This window comes from Haliotis rubra, unplaced genomic scaffold (assembly GCF_003918875.1).
Source record: "Haliotis rubra isolate DU_JTF1 unplaced genomic scaffold, ASM391887v1 Scf279, whole genome shotgun sequence".
Lineage (NCBI taxonomy): Eukaryota > Metazoa > Mollusca > Gastropoda > Lepetellida > Haliotidae > Haliotis > Haliotis rubra.
This window is the reverse complement of record NW_025766880.1, coordinates 720,798-747,137: the sequence shown is the minus strand read 5'-3', so window position 1 is coordinate 747,137 and position 26,340 is coordinate 720,798. Positions and strand designations below refer to the sequence as shown.

General features: G+C 42.4%; 1 protein-coding gene across 1 annotated transcript; it reads left to right on the top strand.

The window, feature by feature from the left end:
• Positions 1-1,565: 1,565 nt before the first annotated feature.
• Positions 1,566-26,121, top strand: LOC124281051 (solute carrier organic anion transporter family member 5A1-like). Its single transcript, XM_046717060.1, has 10 exons — positions 1,566-1,887; positions 1,979-2,604; positions 10,311-10,397; positions 10,627-10,803; positions 13,130-13,294; positions 13,669-13,858; positions 21,557-21,680; positions 21,983-22,137; positions 25,123-25,187; positions 25,608-26,121. The coding sequence occupies exons 2-10, from the start codon at positions 1,995-1,997 to the stop codon at positions 25,901-25,903; spliced, it is 1,869 nt and encodes a 622-aa protein (XP_046573016.1). The 5' UTR covers positions 1,566-1,887; positions 1,979-1,994; the 3' UTR covers positions 25,904-26,121.
• The last annotated feature ends 219 nt before the right edge of the window (positions 26,122-26,340 follow it).

Sequence of the window (26,340 nt, the reverse complement as noted above, 5' to 3'; positions counted from 1 at the left end):
ATAACAATGTCAAAGGTACATATAAACTTTAATGGAGGGATCATGAGACCATAACAAGTCGGGAGAATTGCAATTGAAAAGTCAATCACAATGACGTCACGAGTCCACAAGCGGGACAGGGGTCAAACGACCATGTCACAAGCTCAATAACGGGTATGTCCACCATCCCCATTGAGAACAGCAGTGCCTCGACGTCGCATAGAGCCTATCAAACGTGCAAGGAAGGCTTGTGGAATGTCACGCCAGATTCTCTCAAGTTCTGTTGCAAGGTCAAGGACGTTATCTGGCGGATGAGGAAGACGGCGTAGACGTCGATCCATCTCGTCCCAAACATGCTCTATCGGGGAGAGATCCGGTGAATTTGCAGGCCAAGGCAGTAAGTCAACGTTGTGGTGTTGCAAGAAATCCATAGAAACCCTTGCCGTATGAGGGCGGGCATTGTCCTGTTGGAATGTTAACCCAGGGCCATGACGTTTCAGAAAAGGAATTGCCACAGGTCGAAGAATCTGATCCCTGTAGCCCACACCAGTTAAGTTGCCCTGAACAATCACCAAAGGAGTTCTTTGGCCTGCTGTTATTCCACCCCAAATCATCACGGAACCACCACCAAAGCGATTCCTCTCCAAGACACAGGCCTGTGCATAACGTTCTTCCACGCGTCTATAGGCACGTTGACGTCCATCACTATGGGAACTGTTAAACCTGGACTCATCTGTAAAAACAACATTTCAACACCAAAACAAGGGTCTGCGGACATGATTTCGGCACCACATTCGGCGAGCTTGTCGATGACGTTGTGTCAGGATAGGCCGTATGGCGGGACGTCGTGGTCTGATCCCGTGATGACGTAAACGTTGTCGAACTGTGTTGGTGTGGATACGGCGAAGTCCTGGGATGGTACGGGCAGTCATCACTGCAGTCTGAAACCTGTGGCGAAGATGTGTCACCCTTATCCATATGTCCTGTCTTGGCGCTGTTACACGTGGACGTCCAGAACGTGGCCGATCGATGACGTCATTTGTGTTCTGGTAGCGTCTCACCAATGCAGAAATGGTGTTCCGGTGGCAGTGGAAATGTGCAGCCACTTGTCGTTGAGACATTCCCCCACGGACCATCCCAATGGCCTCATGACGTTGTGCAGAAGTGAGCCTTGGCATGCTATGCGTTTCAATAGCCGTTTTTGAACGATCGCAAGGGCAGGGGTTGAGCTTTCCAAAGTGACAGTATTGTGTGGCATTCATTTGCTCTGTTTCTCTTTCCCGGAATGCACGTGCAACAACGTATTGCACGTCTCAAGGACGAACCCACTGACGTCACGGAACGTGGCACGTGCCTGCATGTTGGATACATGTCACTAATCTCTGAGTTTAAATCCTTATGTCTCTACACAGGTTTGATAAATTTAGATTTTAAATTTGTGTATGCACAGTTTCTTTATGTGCCTAGTATACATACATAAACCTCAATTGCCAAGGACATGTATCATTAACACAATAAGTATGTTGACCTACATTTTTGCAGTAACCGATGTGCATCTGACGGTACATAGCCGAAGGCATCTATGTCAACCCTATGCTTAACTTAATTGGAATAATGAGTGAAGTGGAAGTTAGTAATGTATGCAAATCCCGATTGCCCCATGTCTATAGAGCATGCTGCACAAGTGGTGTAATGTGAAGCCAGTTTGTTTGAGAACCATCAAGCCCTAACCTTGTGGTTGTTCGTGTGCAGGCAGTCAATGTGTTGCATGGCCCCTAAGCGATTATTTACATCATAGTCGAGTGCTGTTAAGCAACAAACAATCTCAAATTTCTGAATAACACAAAACTGGCCATCCGGCAAGAAAACGGGCACTCAGTGATATCTATGCTATTTTCCCCACGAGCGGTAAGTCCATATATAGAGAAATTGCGTCGTTGATTTGTCTGTTTTCCAATAAGATCTCGCTTCAGTACATGTCCTTTCATCTGTCGATCAGGCAGTAGATATTCAAGATGGAGAAGAACTGCGTGAGTGTCAACGACAAGACTGAGTCTGGAGGACGTCGACGACGGTGTTTCAACAACATCCTCTGGTTTACTGCCGTATTTAGTGTGTCGTCACTGGTGCTGGAATCAGTCAAGTCCTACACATCATCACAGATCACAGCACTGGAGAAACAGTTTGGACTCAGCAGTACAAAAAGTGGCCTCCTAATGAGCTGCAACGAAATCGGTTATCTTGTAGCTATTTTCTTCTTCAGCCATTTTGGGGGAAACCGCTTTATACCTAGGATCCTGTCCTGTACAGTGGCTTTGTTTGGTTTTGCTTGCTCAATGTCGGGCCTCTTACACGTCATGGATCCTGTATCGCTCCCTTCTTTAGATGATCTTGCCTCCAACTATTCCTCTCCACAAGGTGCCAGATTGTGTCAGGATTCCGTACAGGAACATGAGCGGTGTCCAGCCACGAAGGACCAAGCGACTGACAACGGACGTTGGGTGTACAGTGTGCTTGCCGTGCTTATGGTGTTACAAGGAGTGGGTAAATCCCCACGGTTTTCCCTGGGTTTACCGTACGTTGAAAATAATTCCCGCGACAAACAGCAGTCGAGTTTACTGACAGGTACGTTCTCAGGTCTTACATGATGTGAAGGGGAGAGTTTAGAAGATGTGTGTAAACATAAATATTTTGATTCATGATGCAATAGAGAAAAAACATCATTCTTTGTAAAGTGGAAGTTTGTATGTAATCCAAATGAAACCTTTTGGTATCTGATTAGAAGACGTAGTGCATGTATAAAAAATGTGTTTGTAGATCGCGGGTTTCAAAAGGTATCGCATGTGAGTGTAGTGGAAGGAGCGTGTGTAGCAGAAGCATTGTGTGTGGCGCAATTAGTGTGAGTAGCGGAAGGAGAGTGTGTAGTTGAAGTAGCGTATGAAGTGGAAGCAGTGTGTGTAGTGGAAGTAGTGTGTCTAGTGGAAAGTAGTGTGTGTTGTAAAAGTAGTGTGTGTAGTGGAAGTAGCGTGTGTAGTTGAAGTAGTGTGTGTAGTGGAAGTAGTGAGTATAGTGGCAGTAGCTTGTGTAGTGGAAGCAGTGTGTGTAGTGGAAGTAGTGTGTGTCATAGAAGTAGTGGTATTGTGGAAGTAGTGTGTGTAGTGGAAGTAGTGAGTATTGTGGAAGTAGTGTGTGTAGTGGAAGTAGTGTGTGCAGTGGAAGTAGTGTGTGTAGTGGAAGTAGTGTGTGTAAAGGCAGTGGTGTGTGTAGTGGAAGTTGTGGGTCTTGTGGACGTACTGTAAGTAGTGGAAGTAGTGTGTGTAAAGGTAGTAGTGGGTATTGTGGAAATATTGTGTGTAGTGGTAGTAGTGTGTGTAGTGGAAGCAGCGTTTATAGTGGAAGTGGTGTGTCTAATGGAAGGTGCGTGTGTAGTGTCAGCAGTGTGTGTAGTGGAAGCAGTGTATGTAGTCGAAGTAGTGTGTGTAGTGGAAGCAGTGTCTATTGTGGAAGTAGTGCATGTGGAGGAAGTAGTGTGTACAGTTGAAGTGGTGTGTGTAGTAGAAATATTCTGTGTAGTGGAACGAGCGTGTGTAGCCTAAGGCATGTGTAGTGAAAGAAGTGTGTGTAGTGGAAGGAGACAGTACAGCGGAAGGATTGTGTGTATCGAAAAAAGTAGTTTAGGGAATGGTGACACGATGACGGGTCCCTATGAGTGATTTTTTTGCCCCTGCCGGAGTAACAAATATGGGTGAAATGATGACGGTTCATCATTCGGCGCCCATGAAATTATAATTGAAAAAACCGTATTAGAGCTAGGATATTGTTATAAGTATAACGAAAAATTGGATTGGTATGGAATAGTGTATGGATTCCTGAGAGCTAAGCGTACTGAAAAAATATCAGTCATAGCGGGAAGAGAGACAGACATACTAGGTTGGTATAAGTGGGCAGGGCAAAGATTCAGTAGAGTTGTGCTTAAAGATGGGACCGTTGTTTGGGCAAACCAAACATTGGAGCTTGCGTTAAAGGAGAAGTCTCACTATACGGAATCGTTAGGAATCATACGGAATCATTAGCTGGATAACGAGAGACATGGGCAAGTTCGACACCGGATATAGAGTTAGCGTAGAACCAGCCTAAACTTTCAGGGAATTTGGAAAACCATAGCTTGGTATCCGACCACTTTAACGGTTTTAGTGAATACAATAAAACCATCGGATTATTGTATAGATTTACATTGATATCAGCGTTATTCTCCTACGATTTCTCTGGTTTTGGAAAGGAATGCTTGCCGCGCCTGTTGCCTGCCCTGTTCGATAAGCTTTTTTTTCTCCTATTCCCCGATGTCGCTCATCTTGTGAGACTTGGTTCGAATTTTTTGTTTCATTCCGTGCTATTTGGCGAGTTCTTCTAACACCAAACAGAACTCTTCCTTCGTGATCTTGCTATCAGCGAGCGCTGTCGATATGTGATCCTTGATTGTGTTCAGCTTGGCTTTCAGCTAAAACCCTAATCTCATCATGCTTCAATGCGTTATGTTGCAGCCAGCATGAACGACGGGTGTGGCTATGATAGTCGACAATAAGCCGACGCCGGCAGCACCGAGTTCCATGACTAGTGCGGTGTCTATACCATCGATGGCATTCACTGCTCTATGATACTTTTTATGCAATCCTAGTCGCACGTCACATTCTTTTTCCAGTTGACGTTTGACGTCGCTTATTTGTTGCAAACGAAATGTGTCCACGGTTTCGAGTGTTTTGACCACTTCGTCCATGGCCGGATACAATCCCATCCTATATAATATAAGTTAGGAAATACTATTTAATTGGTTTTCCGTCAATCTCTTGTGCGTATACTTTACGCTGATAAGGTAATATGTTTGAATAAATATACAATACTTAGTGAAATGGGAGACTCTATATTTGAAAGAGCATGATCCCCTCGAGGTCTGTTCCTGGTTGTACATAAATACGGCAACATCGACTTTTATGTACATGTATATCACTCCAACGTATTTTTAACCCATCCAGAATTTTAATATCTTCTGTGGTGATATTTAAAAGAAAGACTTCAATGATAAGTGTAGAACCTTGTATAACATTTATCCACGATTCTGGGGTAGAATAATGTTTATTAATTATGAAATATAAACAATTTATCTGTGTTATCCGGACGGGTGAATAACATATTGCATGTTTGGTCTAGAAATGTTGATACGTACGTCGCCCTGTTGTAAGGTTTTAAACCCCTCAAACCCCTCATCATGACAAACCCCTCATCATTCACAACGATATTTGGGTAGGTAAGGATAATATTGATTATCCCGTTCAGTTCGAGTATCTCTTCTCGTCGTTTGTACACGTTTTGTAACTGCAAGGTGCACATACCGGGTTGATCGCGCGTGTGCCCGAGATTGGAGAGTGCTAGTGTAGTGCGTTTTGCAATGTCCATCGTTATATGATAATTTTATAAAATAGTTTTCAATTGGATTTCCATCAGTATTTCGTGCGTAAACTTCAGGCTGATGAGATGTATATTCGTGGGTAAGAAAATTTTGCCGAGTTAAATATTATTCTCCATGGTGACATTAACGCCCTCGAGACTTGCATAAGCCGTCGTGCTTCTCTGTAAGTAAATCGTGCAAACGAGATGTTTATGCTTTTCAGCCCAATGGAGTTTGACTCCCGTCACGATTTTGACCTCATCATCGGATGGTTGCTCTCTGAGAAATACTTTGATTGTATCGAGTGTTGCTGACGAGTCCATCCATAATCTGGACATCGTCTCTTAGGTTACTAGAAGTAGCACCATCGTCATGCACTTCGCTGCGTTTGTACACGTTGTTTTTCAGTTGCAAGGCATACAGCTTGCCTTTGACTCCATGTTCGTCAAATCCTCGCGTGTCCCTCAGGTCCGAGGTCGTCTACGTTGCTTTCGGGGACCCGAAGTGTGTGCCATTGTTTTATGTATAGTGTTGTGCTGAGACATCTTATGAGTATTGGTTCGTGTTTTATATCTAAAACAGATATTTTTAATTCCGTGATTGTGCCTTAGTTTAATTTCTTGTACTGCAAGGACGAAAACGATTTGGTTCTGCCGTCGTTGTAGTTTTTTTTTGACCGGAATGGCTATCAGCAGTGTCGAAGGCCTTTCGCCTTGAATGTTATCAGTCATGCTGATCTGATGGAGATGAATGCACACCTTGTGATAGGGAACTAGGTCGGGCAGTTTAGAGGCCATCACAGTGGTTTGCGGTGGTATATCGTTTGACATCAACCCGAGCGCATTTTACCGTTCGTGCCATTGCAATCGTTCAGTTTGAGTTCGGCTACCAGAGGATTGAAGTTTCCGTCGTTGAGCGAGCACAGTAACCGTCAGTCAGAATGTGTCGCTGTTTGTTCACCAAGAGTTTGTTGTTGTTGTCATCGATGTTAGTCCATCGCGGATAACATGTGATATCGCAGAGAGCTACCCTCGGGTTGACCCAAAGTGTTATTGATCGTGTGCAGCAGTTGAACGGGCTCGCCGCTGTGTATTCCCGGCAGCATCACGTACCTGTTGAAAACAAATACAAATAATTACCATAATAATATTTCACATGTTGTTTTATTCATCGACAGGGTGTGGTGTGACTTTGTACGATACTCATTATGATCTGTTCAGTCAGTCATTCTTTCGTTTCACATGTACTACTAGATCAGGTGCATCTTGAAAGAAATTAGCGCACTGACAGGGTGTGGAGTGCCGTGAACAATTTGTACGATCGGTGTGCGTACAAACCTATTTGCAATGAATTGGAACTCGATTCGAAGATGGCATTTGCCGGGTGTGAACCACAGTTTGGGTATTCCCATCGTCCACAATGTGGTGGATGGAAGCCAGCAAACTGCAGACAAAATTCAGCAGGGACCGAGAAGGTGATTGGAAAAAATTGATGTTGGATTCGTTGATCAAAGGGTTTTCTCGCGTGGGTGTCGTCAGACTGAACGATTCGATTCGCACCTACATGTGGGCTGTTATCGGCGTGCAGGCTCAAACGCTTTCCAGCAACATGTCTTATGATGCGAGAAACAATCCGTGCCCAAAGTTGAGGATTCAATCGCGGTCGCCGGTGAATTTACCGACGGCCATCAAGCAATACAAAAACATGTTGGAGAATGCCATGTCTAAAGTCGTCTATGTTTTCGGCGTAGGGTTGTTCATGGCCACGAGTGACATGAGTCTGAGGATCGATAAAGTGTTGGGATACAATAATGTAATTGTCATCGCCACCAGCGATCAGACACTAGGAATGAATCTCGCCGTGAATGCGAGTCACGTTGTGCCGACTCACACCGGTGAAACGGGCAAAGTGGTACCACCACAACAACCGAAGCCAAGCAGTGTTCAAATGCAGACACCGTCAGGCGCAGTGGCAGCAGTGGCAGATAATTAGCGACATGTTGATCACAAGACGGTGGTCGTGGACGGTGGGATCACGGTCAGACTGTGCCTCATTTGTTTAAAAGTTCCTTAGCAGCGACGTACACTACGCCTGCCACGGCGACGATGAACATCCACAGGTTTTGACCAAGCCACATTGTCGTTTTCGACAGCAAGACCAGCAGCCACGATATGATGCTGGCTAGAATGCCCGGCAGTGCTTTGGCGGCTTTGCCAGCTTGTCTCGTGAGTGCTTCTCCGAGATTTCAGATGTTTTTATCCAGTCTCATGCCACTGCTATGTGGTGTTGGGGACTGCTGGGTGGTAGCTGATATGATGAAGCCGAAGCGCGGTCAGAATGCTGGCAATGGTGATCCTTCATTCTCGGAACAGAGTACGGATCCTGTCGGCCAATGTGGTGTCTTGTAAGCGTTTGTTCCAGTACAGTCCATCTGATGCTTCTTGTGCACGTTGCGTCAAGTCTTTCTGATCGTCTCTGGCGATTGTGCTCGCTGTGGCATCATACTCAGTCTGCATGGTTTGCAGATCTTTCGCCGACTTCAGCGAAAGCTTGGATCGTTTGCCATTGTAATCAAAACTTAATTCGTTGTGGATGAAGTTGACGCCATGTTTTCGGTCAGAGTCGACAGAGCGAGTGGTTTTCTCGTGTGGGCATTCATGAGATCGACCCCCTGTTTGTTTTTCACCCGCATCGTGCCCTTGCTGTCGATTTTGAAATTGGAATCTCGCGTTAATGCATCGCAATAATCATTCAAGGTCGTCTTCAAGAGTATGCCGCTTATGGTGTCACCCTGCATCTTGTTCATCAGCATCATCTGGACGGCTCGACTGGCTTTTCACATCATTTTGGAGTCTGTGAAGGACAAAGAGAAACTCATAGACAACTTGGGTCGAGCCATCGTCAAGAAAACGATCATCAAAATCAGCGACAAGGTGCTCAGCATCGACGACAGTGACGTGTTCTTCACTTATGTGGACCTCTTGAGAACCACGAGCATATGCAATAACATTGCGCATCAAGGAATTGGTCTTGCGAATCGTTTGCTCGAGCCAAGCTCGATAAAATACCAAAGCGGGTCAAAGAGGTCGCCTTAGCATACGGTTACCGGTTTTGCATTCTGCTCAACTTCGAGCTGCTTGAGGGGCACATACCGTTTACCAGACCGTGCTTGGCGACGGCAGAAAAACGGTAGATTCATGCTGGACATACTGGAGGAATATTATCCGGACGTGTTCAACCACATTGTCATTCTCTGCCTGACTTTCGGAGAGGGTGTGTTCGTCTCCCAGGTGAGCCATGGCTTTCTCGACGTCGTTGAAAGTGTGCACGGCGTGATGTTCTCGACAGAGTTGGTCGTTGATGAAATCCATTCACTGCATGCGTTGTTTACTCGGCCAAGCACAAAGTCCAGGTCAGATGCGGTATAGCGGGAGCTAGATCTACGGAATGGGTTGTACGTTTGCCATGAGTGGTGGCAGCCATCAACAACAAAGTCACTAGAATCGTTGGTAGCCCGTCGCGAGAAAGCATTACTGGAGCACAAGGGAGATAGCAGAAAACGTGCTACCGATCCAATATGGTCCATGAAAATGTACAACGTCGACCGAAGTCGATATCAAATATAGCTTAATCCAATCTGTATTATCTCAAAGACGTCCCGTGCCGAGGATTCGTGCAAGAGGAATTACAAGTTGTAGCCCGTGACACACTGGTAGCCAACAGCTGACAACGAGCCCATGTGTGTCAGCGAGGTGAGATATCGACCAGTCGTACTACCGAGAGCTGCTATCTGCTTAGTTTCAGACAGACCTTACCTGGCTACTTAATAACAAGTACAGCAATACGTTGATAGTTAGCCTTTCGCCCGACCGACCCCATGCTCACTAAAAGTGAATATTTCCTAAACTATTCAACCGATTTTCGTAAAATTTAGCACGTACCTCCGGTATACTTCAAGGCGTCGAAGGATGAACAGCCGACATTTCACATATTTCCGGTATGGGCGGTAGTTCGCAAAATAATCACTCATAGGGACCAGTCATCATTCCGCTAAACTACTGAAGGAGTGCAAAAAGCGATTGTGTGTAGCGGAAGGAGTGCATATAGCGAAAGTATTGCAAGCAGTGGAAAGAGAGTTAAAAGCGAAAGGAATGTGTGAAGTGGAAGAAGAGTGAAAAGTGAAAGGAATGTGCGAAGTGGAAGGAGAGTGAAAAGCGAAAGGAATGCGTGAAGTGTGTATTGGAAGGAGGGCTTATAGCAAAAGGCTTGTATGTAGCGGAAGGGTTGCGAAGAGTGAACGGATTCTGTGTAGCGGAAGATGTGTGAAAAGCAAAAGGATTGTTTGTAGTAGAATGAATGCTTACAGTGAAAGTATTGTGTGTAGCGGAAGGAGTGCTTATAGCAAAAGGATTGTATGTAGCGGAAGGGTTGCAAAAGTGAACGGATTCTGTGTAGCGGAAGGTGTGTGAAAAGCAAAAGGATTGTTTGTAGTAGAAGGAATGCTTACAGTGAAAGTATTGTGTGTAGCGGAAGGAGTGTGAAAACCGAAAGGATTGTGTGAAGCAGAAGGAATGCTTATAGTGAAAGTATTCTGTGTAGAGGAAGGAGTGTGAAAAGTGAAAGGATTGTTTGTAGTAGAAGGAATGCTTATAGTGAAAGGATTGTGAGAAGCGGAAGGAGGGCAAAAAACAAAAGGATTGCGTGAAGCGGAAGGAATGATTATAGCGAAAGTTTTGTGTGTGTAGCGGAAGGAGAGTGTGTAGCATAAGGATTATGAGTAGCGGAAAGAGTGCTAAAAGTGAAAGGATTGTGTGTAGTGAAAGGATTATGTGTAATGGAAGTAGTTTACAGGTAATGTACTGATTCATTTGTATTCGTGGTCTTGTAGGCATCATTATGGCGATAGCTTTCCTTGGACCAGCTGTTGCGCTCAGTCTTGGTGGATGGCTCAGTGACGTTCCCATTGATCTAAGCGGTTGGTTATGTGTTTGCATTAACTAGTGCATAGTAATTCCATTCAATCTTTTTTTACAATAACGTTTTACAAGGAATACCAACTCACGACTTTTTATTCAAATAAAGGTTTTGTATTTATGGGACTTACCCACTTTTTGTCTTACATTATTGGAATTTATGTTCTTCACGCCATATTAGCACAACACATTTTTATGAAATATATACTCCTTGTATGGTTTGGTTTCAAGAGTCCAAGTTAGACAGCCTTCACCCCCAGTGGATTGGTGCATGGTGGATCGGATACCTGATCATTGGATGTGCAGCCCTCTTTCTTGCTGTACCCTTAGGCTGCTTTCCAAGGCACATGAAGAAATCAACAGTTAAAGATATCGACACGACCAAGTCACTGAAAAAGGATATAGTGGGTGAGTTGCTGCTGCACCTTCTTTCTGAGTATGAAAAGTACCAGACGCCATGGTGTGGTACCTTGTAACATGCTTGTAATTACTCATTTACAATTTTCGCTCTGAAGTGGTACACTCTTCACAAAAAGAAACGCATAGGTGATTTTGAGAATATTGGACTCATGTAACTGCGGCAAAATCAATACAAATATACTATTTCTTTCTAAAAAAAGCGTCTCTAAGAAAACATGGAAAGCAAAATACACGTGCAAGTAGGAGGAAAAGCCTGCAATATTAGACACTTATAATGAACGTTGTGTTTCACTTTGTTATTCGTTTTGACCTGGAAAAGAGGAAATCATCATGTGACAACTGAGTGCCGCCACTCAAAACCACGCCACTGGCCGCCTTGAAGCCAGGGAGTTGCAGTCTGCAGTTGACGATTTCTTCTTCCCGAGCGAAATGGAAGACAGCATGTCTACCGTTGGAGAAATGAACGTTTTACCCCTAATCGCATTCGACAGGTCGACAGAATCGGTGGAGACAGTGTCATGGGGCGGGGGGGGGGATATACAGCACACACAAAAATCTGATTTAGTGGTGGTTCAGGGAAATTTGTTGGCAGATCAGAACATCAATGAAGTCTTTGTATGTCACATGCTTCTGATTATGGACCAACAGAGGGATTTGTTCACATACAGCACGCGTCACGTTCCGCTACCGTGCCAATTCTAAAGTCAGTGTCTTGCCATGGCCTTCCCGATCACCAGATCTAAACCCATTAGAAAACATATAGGATGAACTCGATCGACGTGTATGTCAACGTCAAAACACGCCTCAGAAACTCCCACAACTGGTAATCGCATTGCAGGAAGAGTGGGGAAGAATTCCTCAAGAGAGACTTATCCAGTCCGTCCCGAGACGATGCCGAGCAGGAATTCCTGCCAATGATGGTCATACAAAGTATTGACTTTGACGCCATCTTGTGCACTCAAGTAACCAGAAACACAACTATATTGGTTGCTGTTGTGTTAGCGAACTCTTTGTCAATAGACGTGTGAATTTTCACTATTGCAATTATATGTAATAATTGCTTTTAAACTAACACAATGAATTCTTCTAAAAATGGCTTGTGCGTTTCTTTTTTTTTTGAAGTGTATTAAAGGGTGCTGTACGGTTAAAATGGAAACACGTCTACGACATTAAGAGAATACTTTCCCAAAGCAAATTCCATGTGGTTATACATTGGACTTTCATTGACTGTTTGATCCAACACATACAAATGCCGCCATTTTCGGTATGTGATGTCTGTTACCCATCATCTCTCCACATCAATCGGTCTCTTGCATGTCTACCTTTGGAGAAATGAACGTTTTACCCTTATCGCATTCGACAGGTCGACAGAATCGGTGGAGACAGTGTCATGGGGCGGGGGTGGGATATACAGCACACACAAAAATCTGATTTAGTGGTGGTTCAGGGAAATTTGTTGGCAGATCAGAACATCAATGAAGTCTTTGTATGTCACATGCTTCTGATTATGGACCAACAGAGGGATTTGTTCCTGCATGACAATGCTACTTCACATACAGCACGCGTCACGTTCCGCTACCGTGCCAATTCTAAAGTCAGTGTCTTGCCATGGCCTTCCCGATCACCAGATCTAAACCCATTAGAAAACATATAGGATGAACTCGATCGACGTGTATGTCAACGTCAAAACACGCCTCAGAAACTCCCACAACTGGTAATCGCATTGCAGGAAGAGTGGGGAAGAATTCCTCAAGAGAGACTTATCCAGTCCGTCCCGAGACGATGCCGAGCAGGAATTCCTGCCAATGATGGTCATACAAAGTATTGACTTTGACGCCATCTTGTGCACTCATGTAACCAGAAACACAACTATATTGGTTGCTGTTGTGTTAGCGAACTCTTGTCAATAGATTTGTGAATTTTCACTATTGCAATTATATGTAATAATTGCTTTTAAACTAACACAATGAATTCTTCTAAAAATGGCTTGTGCGTTTCTTTTTGTTTTTTTTGAAGTGTATTAAAGGGTGCTGTACGGTAAAAAATGGAAACATGTCTACGACATTAAGAGAATACTTTCCCAAAGCAAATTCCATGTGGTTATACATGGGACTTTCATTGACTGTTTGATCCAACACATACAAATGCCGCCATTTTCGGTATGTGATGTCTGTTACCCATCATCTCTCCGCATCAATCGGTCTCTTGCTGGCATATCCGTTTATGGAAACGCCACACACAAAGATCCATTCTGAAGTTAGTAGCTAAAATTTGTCTTGTTCTATTAACCGAATTATTTCCGTTGTTCCTGCAGACATGCCAAGGTCCATATTACGGATATTGAAGAACCCAGTAGTCGCCTGTCTTCTCTTTGGGAACGCCAGTGCTTTGTTTTTTGTTGGAGGCTATTTCAGCTTTGCTCCAAAATACATCGAGACACAGTTTGCAAGGACGGCAGCTGAGGCGAACTTCATATTGAGTAAGGAGCAACGACAGTTTTATTGGCATTATGTTTTAACGTGTGCATCAGTGAGTAAGATGCAGTTTAGTTACATTGAGACTGGCATGTCCTATCTCCAGATGAAAGTTGTGTATTGTCTCATATTATGTAAACATGTCTCTCTAAGCTTTCTGTGACTGAATCCAATGCGAGCCGTGTAAACTTATTCATACATGTAAACAGGGGATCTCACATGTTATTTTCGGTTTAAAGTAGATGGATTCTTTATCTGTAAACCTGAAGGAGACACATATAAGGTATATGAACAGGGTTACATGATTGTTTAAAAGTGGTAACTAAAAAACATTCACTTTTCATCAACGTTCTCATTTCCATACCTGAATGTGTTGAAGGTATTCTAGAGCTGATGTGGGCGTTAGTGGGCACCCTTCTTGGAGGCATAATCACTAGCAGATTCCGGCTTACCAGCATTGGATGCATGAAGCTCACGACCATACTGGTCTTCAGTGCAACTGTCCTCTGTTCTCTCACATTGGTCTTTGGTTGCGACGAACAGAACATCAAAGGTCTAGGTGACAGCAGGTAAGAGGTGGTGCCCACGAGACCTAAACTATCGTACAGGGTGGTGAATTTCCCTAGACTTATTACTCGACGTAGGGCTGAGCAAATATTGAGTCGATTGACGTCCACCCCGACGCGCCTAAACAACCGTTTTTCGATCAGTGTCCACATGATGATGGTGATAGCTATATATAGACATATCTTTAATTAGGGTGAAATACCGTGTCGTGTGGGACAATTTGCAATTCCTTTCTGACAAACCCTCTCGGCGGCCCGTCTTTTAAGGAGCATAAGTTCGACTCGTCTTCATTGGTGTCGATACATTTTCATGGACCATATCGGATCTGTGGCCCGTTTTCTGCTGGCTCCTATATGTACGCCTGGCTGGTACAAGTACCTTATCAAAAGCACAAAATTGGTCAGGACTACCAGGATTGGTACTATCAATTAGCATTCCCCGCGCGCGCAAAAGTAGTCGAAAATTTCCAATTAGAGATTTGGTAGTTCCAATGTATAGCACTACCAACCAGCTCGTATACTAGGCCACTTTGACATAGATACAGCAAAACGGTTTGCAAATCCTAGCAGAATGTATATTGTTGGGTACACGGGAGGTATTCTTTTCTGTATCCCTGTTGGGACTATTTGTTTCTAGCTGTAAACTATAGACACCAGTCTATCTTTGTTTTTTTTTTTGTGGTGTTGTCTTTTCTGGACCTAAGTCTACAGAGAAGCAAGCTGTCTGCTTTCTGCAGGGCTGCAACCCCGCCCAGTTTTCTCTTTTCTTCTCTAGAAAGTATCCATATGTCGGTATTTCGATGTCTGTGGTTCGGTTCCCTTCTTCCCCCACTGGCAGCAGATACAATACAATTTTTGCTTTCCCTCGGAATGTTGTAGCGGCAAACTTTCTGCAAATGTATTTTCCAGGTTTGATATCTAGAAGTTTGGCTGTATCCTTTGGAAGTGAGGCTATTGCAGTCTCTACCACTATGGTTTGCATTTTTTCGTCCATCAGGTCGTTGTAGTCTTGGTCTATCTCTTCGGTTTCCATAGAAGATAGCTTTCTAGGATCTGGGGCAACAACTACAGCAATAGGATTCCAGGATATGGTTCTTCCATCTTTCTGGAAAGTTCTAGTGGGTTCTATGCGGATATGCAGGCCAACGGGGTATTCTTCATTGTTGCTGGCCGAGCCTCTCAGTATCCAACACGTTTTTAGCCTGTATTTGTCAGTAGTGGTCTCTACAAAGTCGTGGTCTTCTTCCAACACACGCTCCAGTCTTCTGTTTGCCCAAACTACTATCAGCACTTCTTCGTCTTTTTGCGACAATACCACTCTGCTGGCTGTTTGTCCTTCTAGTTGTTGCGCGTATCCTAGAATAGACCATGTAGTAGTTGCAACGTCTGCTATTATTTTTGTTTGTGTGTTTCGTAGAGCAGTTTCTACTTCTTTGCGAGCATCTTACGATCTCTTTGTGTATTCCTTTTTGTCTCTGGTACTATTTCTCCTAGTCGCTCCAGTTCTTTTTCTCTACGCTGCTCTTGTCCTATCTGCCGTGCTGTCTTTTTGCTTTCTAGGATAGCCCATGCTTCTCTTCTCCATTCTTCCATGCGTGCTGCTTCTTGTATTTCTTGCAATCGTTTTCCTCGATCCCTAGCAGATCCAGAATATACTTCTCTGTCTTTGCAATCTCTGGTACTTCCTGTAGTTGGAATTTGGAAGAAGCCTTGCCTATGGTGCTACATTTGGCTGTTCTCCATTCCCACTCTACTGTCTTGCAAGAAGGCAATAGAATACTTGGATCTGCTCCATTTGGATGTAGCTGGGTTGGTCTTCTACTCGCAGACGGTATCGTTTTGGCATCGGGATCCTTTGTATAGCAACGTAGTGGGCCTAGCTCCACACCAGTATCTGTAGGGGAGAGTATATCTACCCGAAATATTGGTCATGCTCGGAAACCAAAATCTACTGCAGCCCATTCTATCGCTTTCTCCCATGTACCATCGTCGTCTGCTCTTGTAGGAGCAATACGGACCCCAGAAATTCTACCCGTCTCCGAATGTGCATACCAAGCTCCGAATATGGTGCCCTGTGGGCGATCTGCCAGAACAAGACATCAGTCTAGACATTTGGATAGGTTTTCCCATTGTTTTGCTGGTGGTTGTACTGCAAACAAGTTGGTGTCTGGAGGAGATACAATCTCTAGAGTTCGTTCTACCAAATTGTTTGCTATTTCTTCCGAGTTGTGTGGATGTGCGTAGAGCGAAACTTCTATGCGAGTACAACCACAGGCTTGCACGTCTGGATGCAGGAAAGTTTTCCGCAAATGTTGGTTTGGGCAGTCCACACAGTCTGCCAGATGTCTACCGATTTCCTCCCGGACTTCTCCTGCTCCGAAATTGGAAACAACCTTGTTGTAGAGTTTCGTTCGCATGGTATAGCCAATCCAGGTGTCGACCCAAGTACAGACATGGGCCCCAACACTATCCGTATTGTCTAGAATTGTTGGACTGTTCGACTGCATAGCAGAAGACAATTCTCCTTGCTCTTGGAAACCATGTTTCTTCCAAAGGTATTCCACCAGCCGTTCGCGGTCCAGTACACCAGAGAAATCTCTTGTATAGTCGATAGAATACAGCCCATAGCTGAGTACTAGTAGTTGGCGTTCTAGTTTTGGAATCAAAGTTTGTAGCTCGCCGATGGGTATTTCGGAAACGTTTATCTTTGCTACGAATAGAGCATATGCCTTCTCCTCCGGATATAGTTCTTGCCCCTTGTCTTTTGCTTTCTTTCCAGTTTCTCTCTCTATTCTAGCGATGGTGCTCCGTTTTGCTCCACAGTTGTCTTCTCGTATTCCTATCGTGTGTAGGATATTTGTTTGCACACGTTTTGGGTTCGTCCAGGACTCTTGTACAGCGATGGAGATTCTGGAAACGCCAAGTTGTGTGGAACCTTCCCTACCAGTCGTACAGGATACTTTGGCATTCTTGGCATATCCGACACAAGATTGCTGTCTACAGTAGATGTGCTCCTACAGACCTTTCGACCCGCAGGCCCATAGTTTGGAAAGTTGTTTCAGTTGCCATCTTCTACTATTTGTAGTTTATACATTGGAACTACCAAATCTGTAATTGGAAATTTTCGACTACTTTTGCGGGGAAAATGCAAAAAGGTAGTACCAATCCTGGTAGTCCTGACCATTTTTGTGCTCTCGATAAAGGTCTAATAAAATACAAACACGATGCTCGTAGGTAGTCTAAACAACGTTGAACACGATGAATGCATCGCTGGACGCTGAATTTTTTTTTAAGAAGCCACCATCCTTGATTTTACAATCGGCTTTCATCAGCTTGGAAGGCACATAAGCTATTTATAGCTTTAATGCACTGACACCAGCAGAGCCAGTCTGCTGGTGTAAAGAGGAGATGCTGGATTTCGGATGCTGAGTTTTGGCGTTCGAATCCCTCCCGTTGCTGTAGAAAAATATATTTTATTTTATTTTTTCCAAAAAAATACTTTAAAACAAGGACGCATTCCACGATGCTCACACAACCCTTCCACCATAAACTTATAAGCTGCATGTGCGGCAGAACCACCATTGTACTACTACTAAACTCGACCTGCTGTTTGTGCCATTTGACCTACAATGTCATGCATATGTAGAGTAGTTCAAGTCAAGCTGAACAAGCTGTAGTTACTGCATCCAGGGTAGGGTTAAGGTGACAAAGATAAGTGTCAGGGCTCAAATAACCAAAACATATAGTTTCTTGGTGAAAAACAGGTAGATGCCAGTTGTTAGAACCAGAACATTGAGAGTTTGAACTTATTAATTTATTACGCACTGTAGGTCATTGACATTGTAAATTCAGATACTGTAAATCGACAAAGTTCCCCGTCGTCAATGTTTTGCATGATAAACAACCCAGCCAGTTCTACGTCTTGTTTGTTTTGCGAGTCCTCTTCGAAGTCCAAGTCGAATTGTTGACAATATATTTTAAAACCACACCTCCCAAACACAATAGCGATGTACATTAACACTCGCTGGCCGCCATGTTTGATCACGCGATTTATCAATGTAAGTGGGGGGAACAATTACAATGAAAAGATCAAAGTGTGCTTATACACTTATCACTTGACATACTTAGTACATTGTGTTAACTCAGTAATTAATTAGTAACTCAGTGTCGGAATTAAACACCTTTAAATGGTCAGTCAGTCAGACGATTATCATTTCACAAAATGTTGAAGTTTGTCACCGTAAAGAAGCGCAGTGATCCTGTTGTTCCAGGACTACCCGACCCTTCTTTAGCTGAAACGCCAGAAAAAGCTGCAAGAATGACTGCAGTAAACAAGGCGATTGAAGAAAGTATGAAGGGAACACTAGACACAACTGTAACAAAACGTGGTGTCAAACTGAAACGTGAGAACAATCACTTTTCTCCTGGGACTCGTGTTAAGATTGCAAAATATGCAGCCGAACACGGTAACACAAGGGCTGCTAAACATTTTAGCACTTTAATGAACAGGAACATTGGCGAAAGCTCTGTAAGATTTATGAAAAAGTCTTACTTGAAAAAGAAAGGTGAAGATAAAACAGCAGAAATTCACCAGTTGCCATATAAGAAGATGGATCGGCCACTGCTCCTTGGAGAAGTTGACAACCTCGTCAAAGATCACGTGATAGGCATTCGGAACAGTGGGGGGATAATAAACTTTTCCATTGTTATTGCTGCAGCAAAGGGAAAAATAACTTGTGACAACAGATCTCTTCTAGCTTAGAATGGTGGCCCTATTATTTTGAACAAATCATGGGCAGAGTCGTTTTTGAATCGATTAGGGTTTGTAAAAAGAAGGGTACAAAGGCTGCGAGAGAACTCCCGGACGATTTCGTGAAACAAAAGGACGAGTTCATTTCTGGAGTGGGTGAAATGGTCACCGAATTCAACATTCCCCCAGAACTTGCAATCAACTTCGACCAAACCGGGGTTAAGATTGTCCCAGTATCCAACTGGACATTGGCGACACAGGGGTCGAAACAAGTGGGGATTGAAGGTCTTGAAGACAAGCGGGATGTGACAGCGGTATTTGGAAGTACTGCTACAGGTGAACTCCTCCCACCTCAACTCAGCTATCAAGGAGTGACAGAGGTGCCATGCCCAGGTCAAATTTCCAGCTGATTGGCACGTGACACATACAGCCAATCACTGGAGTTGTGAGCAAAGTATGTTAGGCTACGTTGAAAACATACTGGTGCCTTGTACCAAATCTGTCAAGAAGAACTTGAAATTGCCTGTTAGACAGAAACCCCTTTTGATTTTTTATGTGTTTGCAGCGCATCGCTGCGACGCTTTTTTGAACTTGTTGAAGCAGCGACATTTCGTTTGGAGATTCATTCCGGCAGGATGTACAGGAGAGTTAAAGCCAATGGATTTATCAGTTACAAGCCTATTTCAAAATTGCCATGAAAACCTACTTTACACAGTGGTATGCTGAGTGAGTTGCCCAAAATTTGAAAGACTGTGTTGACAAGCGTATAGACTTGAGAATAAGTGTGATGAAACCTGTTCACGCACGATGGATCATTGCAAGCCTTGATTCTCTCAAGAAAAAGAGAGAGGAAGTCGTCCGTGGCTGGCAAACTTCTGGCCTTCTTGACATTGTGACAAAGTGAGTTATTGTTACTGTTATTGTTGTGCATTGAATGTGTATTATTGGAAATGCTATTATGCCACTGAAGTCATTGAATTTCTTAGAGTAATAAACTATGGTGCCCAATAATGTCTTTGTGTTTATTAGAACAATAGCGATATGGCCGCCATGTTTGATCACGTAAACATGGACCGGGGATAATTACTTAAAGGTCACATGCAACCAAAAAATCAAACATAATTAAAACACAATTATCACTTCTTCATGACATATAATATGCATTGCTGATTATGAAAAACAAATAAACAAAATTATAAGCGAATGATCGCAAATCAAAAGTGCAATATTTTGTACTTGGGTTTACCTCCCTCGAAACGAAGCAGCCGGGATACCGAACCCAGTCAGAGCGGGTGGGTGTGCGCTCAAGTGTAGCGGCTGGTTCATTAGCAGATGACGCCTTCATGGCTCATTGTGTGTGTATATATAGAGATGTTGGGTTTTGTAAATACATGCTCATTTTTTTGTGTATAACATTTTGCAATCAACAGACATCATAACATGTCATGTGTTCAAGTATCACACCTGCCTGTCTGTGTAATTACATAATGTGACAGAGACCGAACTCGGGCCATAAATCAATGCGTTTTGTTTATGGTGTATAGCCTGATTGGTGTTAAGTTCAAATTGCATGTGGTCAGTGATCGCAGTTGTGTATTGAATATTGTCATTAGCAGACAGGCAGGCAGACACACAGGTGTCAATAAAACAAGACATTGAGTTTTGTCTGTGACAACGACATATCTATATCACAGTTAGAAATTGTGTCAACGCTAAATAATGACATTGCTTTTAAGTATCGAACTGAGAAAGTGACTCGGTAAGAAGAACGTGTGGTGAAATAGACAAATGAAATTATATAAACAGTTAATTTACTGTCATAACATATAAAAAAGCTCGCGCCTGTGAGATATCAACAAAACATTAGAAAAATAGCTCACACCAAAGCCTTCACCGAGTATTCACCGGACAACCCGCTTCCAAGCTGCGCAAACCTATTTCACTGCGCACATGCTATGAGCGCAGCCCAGCTGTTGAAACCCGTTTTCCCCAGAAAAGTCTGGGGAAAATTAGTGAAACGTTTGAACTCCGATTTCGCGCGTTTTTTCATCGCGTTATTTTTCAACTTTATATGTTGAATTTGCATTTTGACGATTTGTTTTGGTATGTCGTATGTTGTTTCAGAATCTGCAAAGTTGTGTTTTACGTTGCATGTGACCTTTAACAAAATGAGAGAGGTCATTACGCCTGGAAAGTTTTGCGCCTGCAGTTCATTCGCAATACTAGCAAAACTTTCCTGCCCGCAAAACTTTGTCGATTTACAGTAGTCAGGTTCATAGATTACATAAAGGAGCATCTGACATTTATGGCATGGAATATAAGTTGTGAAAGTTTCTTCGTGGATTCTTCATGTTAAGCCTATTCAGTGTCATATTTTCTTTGGATGTCTTTATGGTCACAATTAACATAACGTGGTATTCATTTTCGATGTAACTGTGTTATCAGGTTACAGAGAACCAGGTTACAGAGTCTTTGGTCTCTCTTGACATATTGATATCTGACCATTTCAGTTTGGAGTGTATGAGAACAACGACGGTAGCGGGAGAGTGCATTACGAGATTTATCAATACAAATATTTAAAAGAAATTTGATTTGAAAGAGGAAGATGTACACGTATTATGACTATATTTCTGAATGCTATTCTTCTTCATGATTATATTTGAATCTTGATATATATTCAAATACATACAGGTTCGGATATGAAATTGCTTGTTATTTCCCAATATAGCCAATACAAATTAATATACGGTATCTTTGGTCTTGGAGATCCAATTTATCTTGTAGTTTACAGCTTATTTAAACGAACGATCATAGTTCTTTCTTAATATGATGGGTTGAATACAGCATACACTTACATTTTCTGAATGTATGCTGAAATATATTCTGAATTTTGTTTTCAAGATAATAAAAGGTATACATAAATACCCCTGCAGTAAATAATTCTGTTTCAGAAATCCCATCGGAAACGACACTGTTTGCAACTGTGATGCAACGGAGTACATGCCCCTGTGCGGAGTTGATGGAGTGACATATATCAATCCCTGTATGGCTGGATGCAAGTCTCAGAACGGTACAGTACGTATCTCACTCCCTGTGTGGTTCTCTGTATGTCATGATGCCAGTCTCAGAATGGTACAGTATGTATGTCACTACCTGTGAGGGATGCCAGTATGAGAACTGCACTGTGGGTATCTCACTCTTGGTAGAGCGACATGTCACCTCAGAATTGCACTGAGAGTCACAGATAGTTGGAATCTAATTTCATCAGTGTTTTTTGGATTATTCCAAGTTAAATACAGATAATGCCCCGGTGTCATTTGGTTTATTTTTTATGTATAACTATTTGATATCTGTGTTTTATGCTGGCTTTATTTCAGACATACATGGGGTGCAGCGAGATTCCTGGTAACGAAGGCACAGTGGGCAAATGCCCAATAGATTGTCCCTACCTTTATCCCTACGTCATCGTTGACCTGGTGTCCGGCCTGGCGGCGACAATTTCCTTAGTCCCTGTCATGCTGACACTAATGAGGTAAATGCTTTTAACACAAACACACACGCACGCACGCACACACGCACACACACACACACGCACACACCTGTTACCGTTAATCAATGTTTACAAGAATACATATGACATCAGATAAATACAAAGCGATTTAGTCCCGATATAGTTCAGTAAATTAGTCCCCCTCCCTACATTGTTTCATTTTATATTACATGAATCATAATAAAAGCTATTATACTTTATCTGGGCACCTGGGACACATCTATATGTCTAGAAACGCACAGAAAATTATTATAGCTTAAGCTTAAGTTGGTATGTAGCCTTATAGATACTTATGCTGGAAAGCACCACCACATTGATGTGTTCACGGATACTTTCGTCTTTGTCCAGTTGGAGACAGCTGGTGATGATTACCATGACATGGCACCTCACTGTTCAGAGAAACACACAGAAGTGAATGTCATTGATTCTTTGTTATCCGAAGTATCAGAAACACAATAACTTTCCAACCAGTTAAACTGTTTCATCTCCTGTTTGTTTAACGTGCTATGCAGCAACAGTTTTTGTGTGTAACTGTATTTTATACTTTAAACATGGTGAGCGAAAAGGATTTGTTTTCAAATAATATGGACACTTGAACATGTAGAATAAATTCCTTTCCTTTCGATGTGAGTGTGTGCAAAATGTATGATTCACATCCTAACGTTTACCTAAAAAGCAAGCATGTTCATGATGTACAATCCATATGTGCGATCGTGTGTCCATTCAACAAACGTCTTAATGTCATATAACATAAACCACGTTTCTCAAATTATATCATAAGTTATGTTACATATCACTTGAGAGACTAAAACCATTCAATGTGTCTTTTATGATCAAAGAGTCAGTGACAACTGGACGCTGTTAACTGTTAAAACTGTTTCTACATCTGCCACCGATTGACTGCTGAGCATGCAAATGACGGAACTGGAGTTTGGTACCTAAGTTTCAGAACTGAAGTATGGTATTTCAATCCAGAACTGAAGTATGGTGCGTCAATCTCGGAACTGAAGTAAGGTACTCCAATTTCGGAACTGAATTTGGTACCTCAATTTCAGAACTGAAGTATGGTACCTCAATTTCAGAACTGAAGTGTGGTACGTCAATTTGGGAACTGAAATATGGTACTTCAGAAGTGTGGTTCTTTTTAGTTCAGAACTGAAGTATGTTATTTTAATCCACACTGGAGTATGGTACTTCAATTTCATTCTCCGTTTCAAGTACTTTTCACAACAAGACCTTCTTTTCAATTTCGGAACTGAAGTATGGTATTTCAATCCAGAACTGAAGTATGGTACGCCAATTTCGGAACTGAAGTAAGGTACTTCAATTTCGGAACGGAAGTTTGGTATATCAATTTCAGAACTGAAGTATGGTACATCAGTTTCAGAACTGAAGTATGGTATTTCATTACAGAACTGAAATATGGTACGTCAATTTCAGAACTGAAGTTTGGTACCTCAATTTCAGAACTGAAGTATGGTACGTCAATTTCGGAATTGAAGTAAGGTACTCCAGTTTCGGAACTGAAGTTTGGTATCTCAATTTCAGAACTGAAGTATGGTACATCGATTTCAGAACTGAAGTATGGTATTTCATTACAGAACTGAAATATGGTACGTCAATTTCGGTACTGAAGTTTGGTACCTCAATTTCAGAACTGAAGTATGGTACGTCAGTTTCGGAATTGAAGTAAGATACTCCAATTTCTGAACTGAAGTTTGGTATCTCAATTTCAGAACTGAAGTATGGTACATCGATTTCAGAACTGAAGTTTGGTATTTCATTACAGAACTGAAATATGGTACGTCAATTTCGGTACTGAAGTTTGGTACCTCAATTTCAGAACTGAAGTATGGTACGTCAGTTTCGGAATTGAAGTAAGATACTCCAATTTCTGAACTGAAGTTTGGTATCTCAATTTCAGAACTGAAGTATGGTACATCGATTTCAGAACTGAAGTTTGGTACCTCAATTTCAGAACTGTTGCATGGTATTTCATTACATAACTAAGGCATGGTACGTCAATTTCGGAATTGAAGTAAGGTACTCCAATTTCGGAACTGAAAGGCTTTCTTCAGAACCTCACTCACACACACAATACAGGACGCCATCAGCTCCCGCAAATTCTATCCACAAGAATATACCCAACAATTCTGTCAAGAATATATAAATTCGAGGGCTCAATTTTGTTCTGACAATAGAGAATTCTTGGCTTTCCAAACTCCATGCAGAACACATGCCTTTGAACTGCCTTACAGGTTTGGGCAGAGGGACTAAAGGGTATACAATGAGGATGAACAAGTGTTGGCCTCCTCTACATGAATGGGCAGACTCTTCATTTGTATTTGTTCTGCTATCCATTCCCATTAGATCTCCGTTGCAGCTGTTCAACCGGATGCAATATCAAGCACATCGAGTGGTATACTTTTTCAGGACAGTCTCGAAAACAAATAATCCAGTAGTGTTTTAAGTCATTCAAAGACGAAGGTTTGTTTGAATTCTTGAAATATTTTTTGATAAATATAAACGTTGTCTTTAATGAGTGAGTATACTTGGCCTTTGTTGAATGGGCCTGGAAATTTCAGTGAACAAGGCTACACTTGGACCAATAGAAGACATGATCAGAAACTTGTTCTGACTTCCTGCTACCAGACACAAAAGCAGCTTTTCCACGCTCAACAGCTTAGATTGTACTCCAAGGTTCCAATCGCAGCAAAGTTTGTAATAACCTAATGCTTAACTGCAAATTCCTTCAAAGCTGCTTCTCAAATTTTGACTACCCTTGCGAATTCAAGCAGGTGGAAATTTCATAGGCAGTGGAAATGAGTTTGTGCCATATATTTATAAGAGGATATTTTGTCGACACGATTCGTTAAGGATTCGTGTCCATTATGTCCTTTTAACTAACTATATATTTGATAATTTAATTACTTTGACTGATAATTTGATTATTTTATTCCTATAAAGAACAGTGCACCCGAGGGACAAATCCATGGCTGTGGCTATATCGTCTTTCCTAAGTAGTTTTGTCGGTAAGTAAAAGAAAGGCATAAGGAAGCTGCTCGTGTTTGCTTGTATTTAGCTACCACGGAGCTAGATCTTACTCTATCAATCCCACGATGAAAGCAGGTGGAAGAGACTTAAATCCTCGGAATACCAGCACATACTTGTAATGACAGTATATGCACATGAATCGAAACAATATCAGTCCAAGCTACTACTTCAGCATCCTTCTTTTTGTATTGTAATTATTTGTGTCATGTAGGTTCCATTTAAACATATAAGAAATGAAACTCCAAATATATGCTACATCTTGGACAGTCTGTCAAACAAATTGACTCATTATATGTACGTATATGTAGCAACTTGTAAGGTTAACTGGAATGTGAGTTGGAATGTATATAAAGTTGAGAGTGTATATTCTGATGGCGATAATTTATTCTATTCCCCAGGTTATCTTCCATCACCTATTGTTTATGGAAAGGCCATTGACATCACGTGCACTCTCTGGGAAACAACGTGTGGTGAGGTCGGCGCATGCGCAGTATATGATATCCCAAGACTACGATATCATGTGAAAGGGATGGACACAGGATTTCAAGTACTATCGTCAGTTGGCTTCTTTGCAGCTTTCCTTTTACTGAGAAATGGGGTCGTTAAGGAGTATTCCGACTCAGATGCACCACAAACCCAACCTAAAGAAGCAGAAGATACTGAGAAACGTGATGTTCAGATTACACGGTTATAAAGATCCTTCCAGACGGAAACGAAACTGTGTTCCTTTGGGGCGTTTATGGAATGAATATGCTGATTACTCCAATAACTAAAAATGGACCAAATACAAAGACAGCAGTATTCCTGTAGACTGTATAAATATAACACTCTTCAGCTACATAGGTTAAAACATCAAGCCACTCTTTAAGGAAATTCTAAAAGGAGAGAATATACGTAGTAGTCATTAATGTAATATAAGAAGTTAATTGGGATGTACAGTAACAATGTGGCGATTATATGTAGAAACCAGTGACAATGGACCAAATCCAATAGACTGGCCATCAACAACTCAAGCAAGACCCGGACATCGTCATTGTTCCAGCGGGGAAGGGTAGGGCCACTGTTGTGTTAGACCAGCCCCACTTCCACTCCATGGTGGACAACCTGCTGCAGGATTCAACTACCTACAAG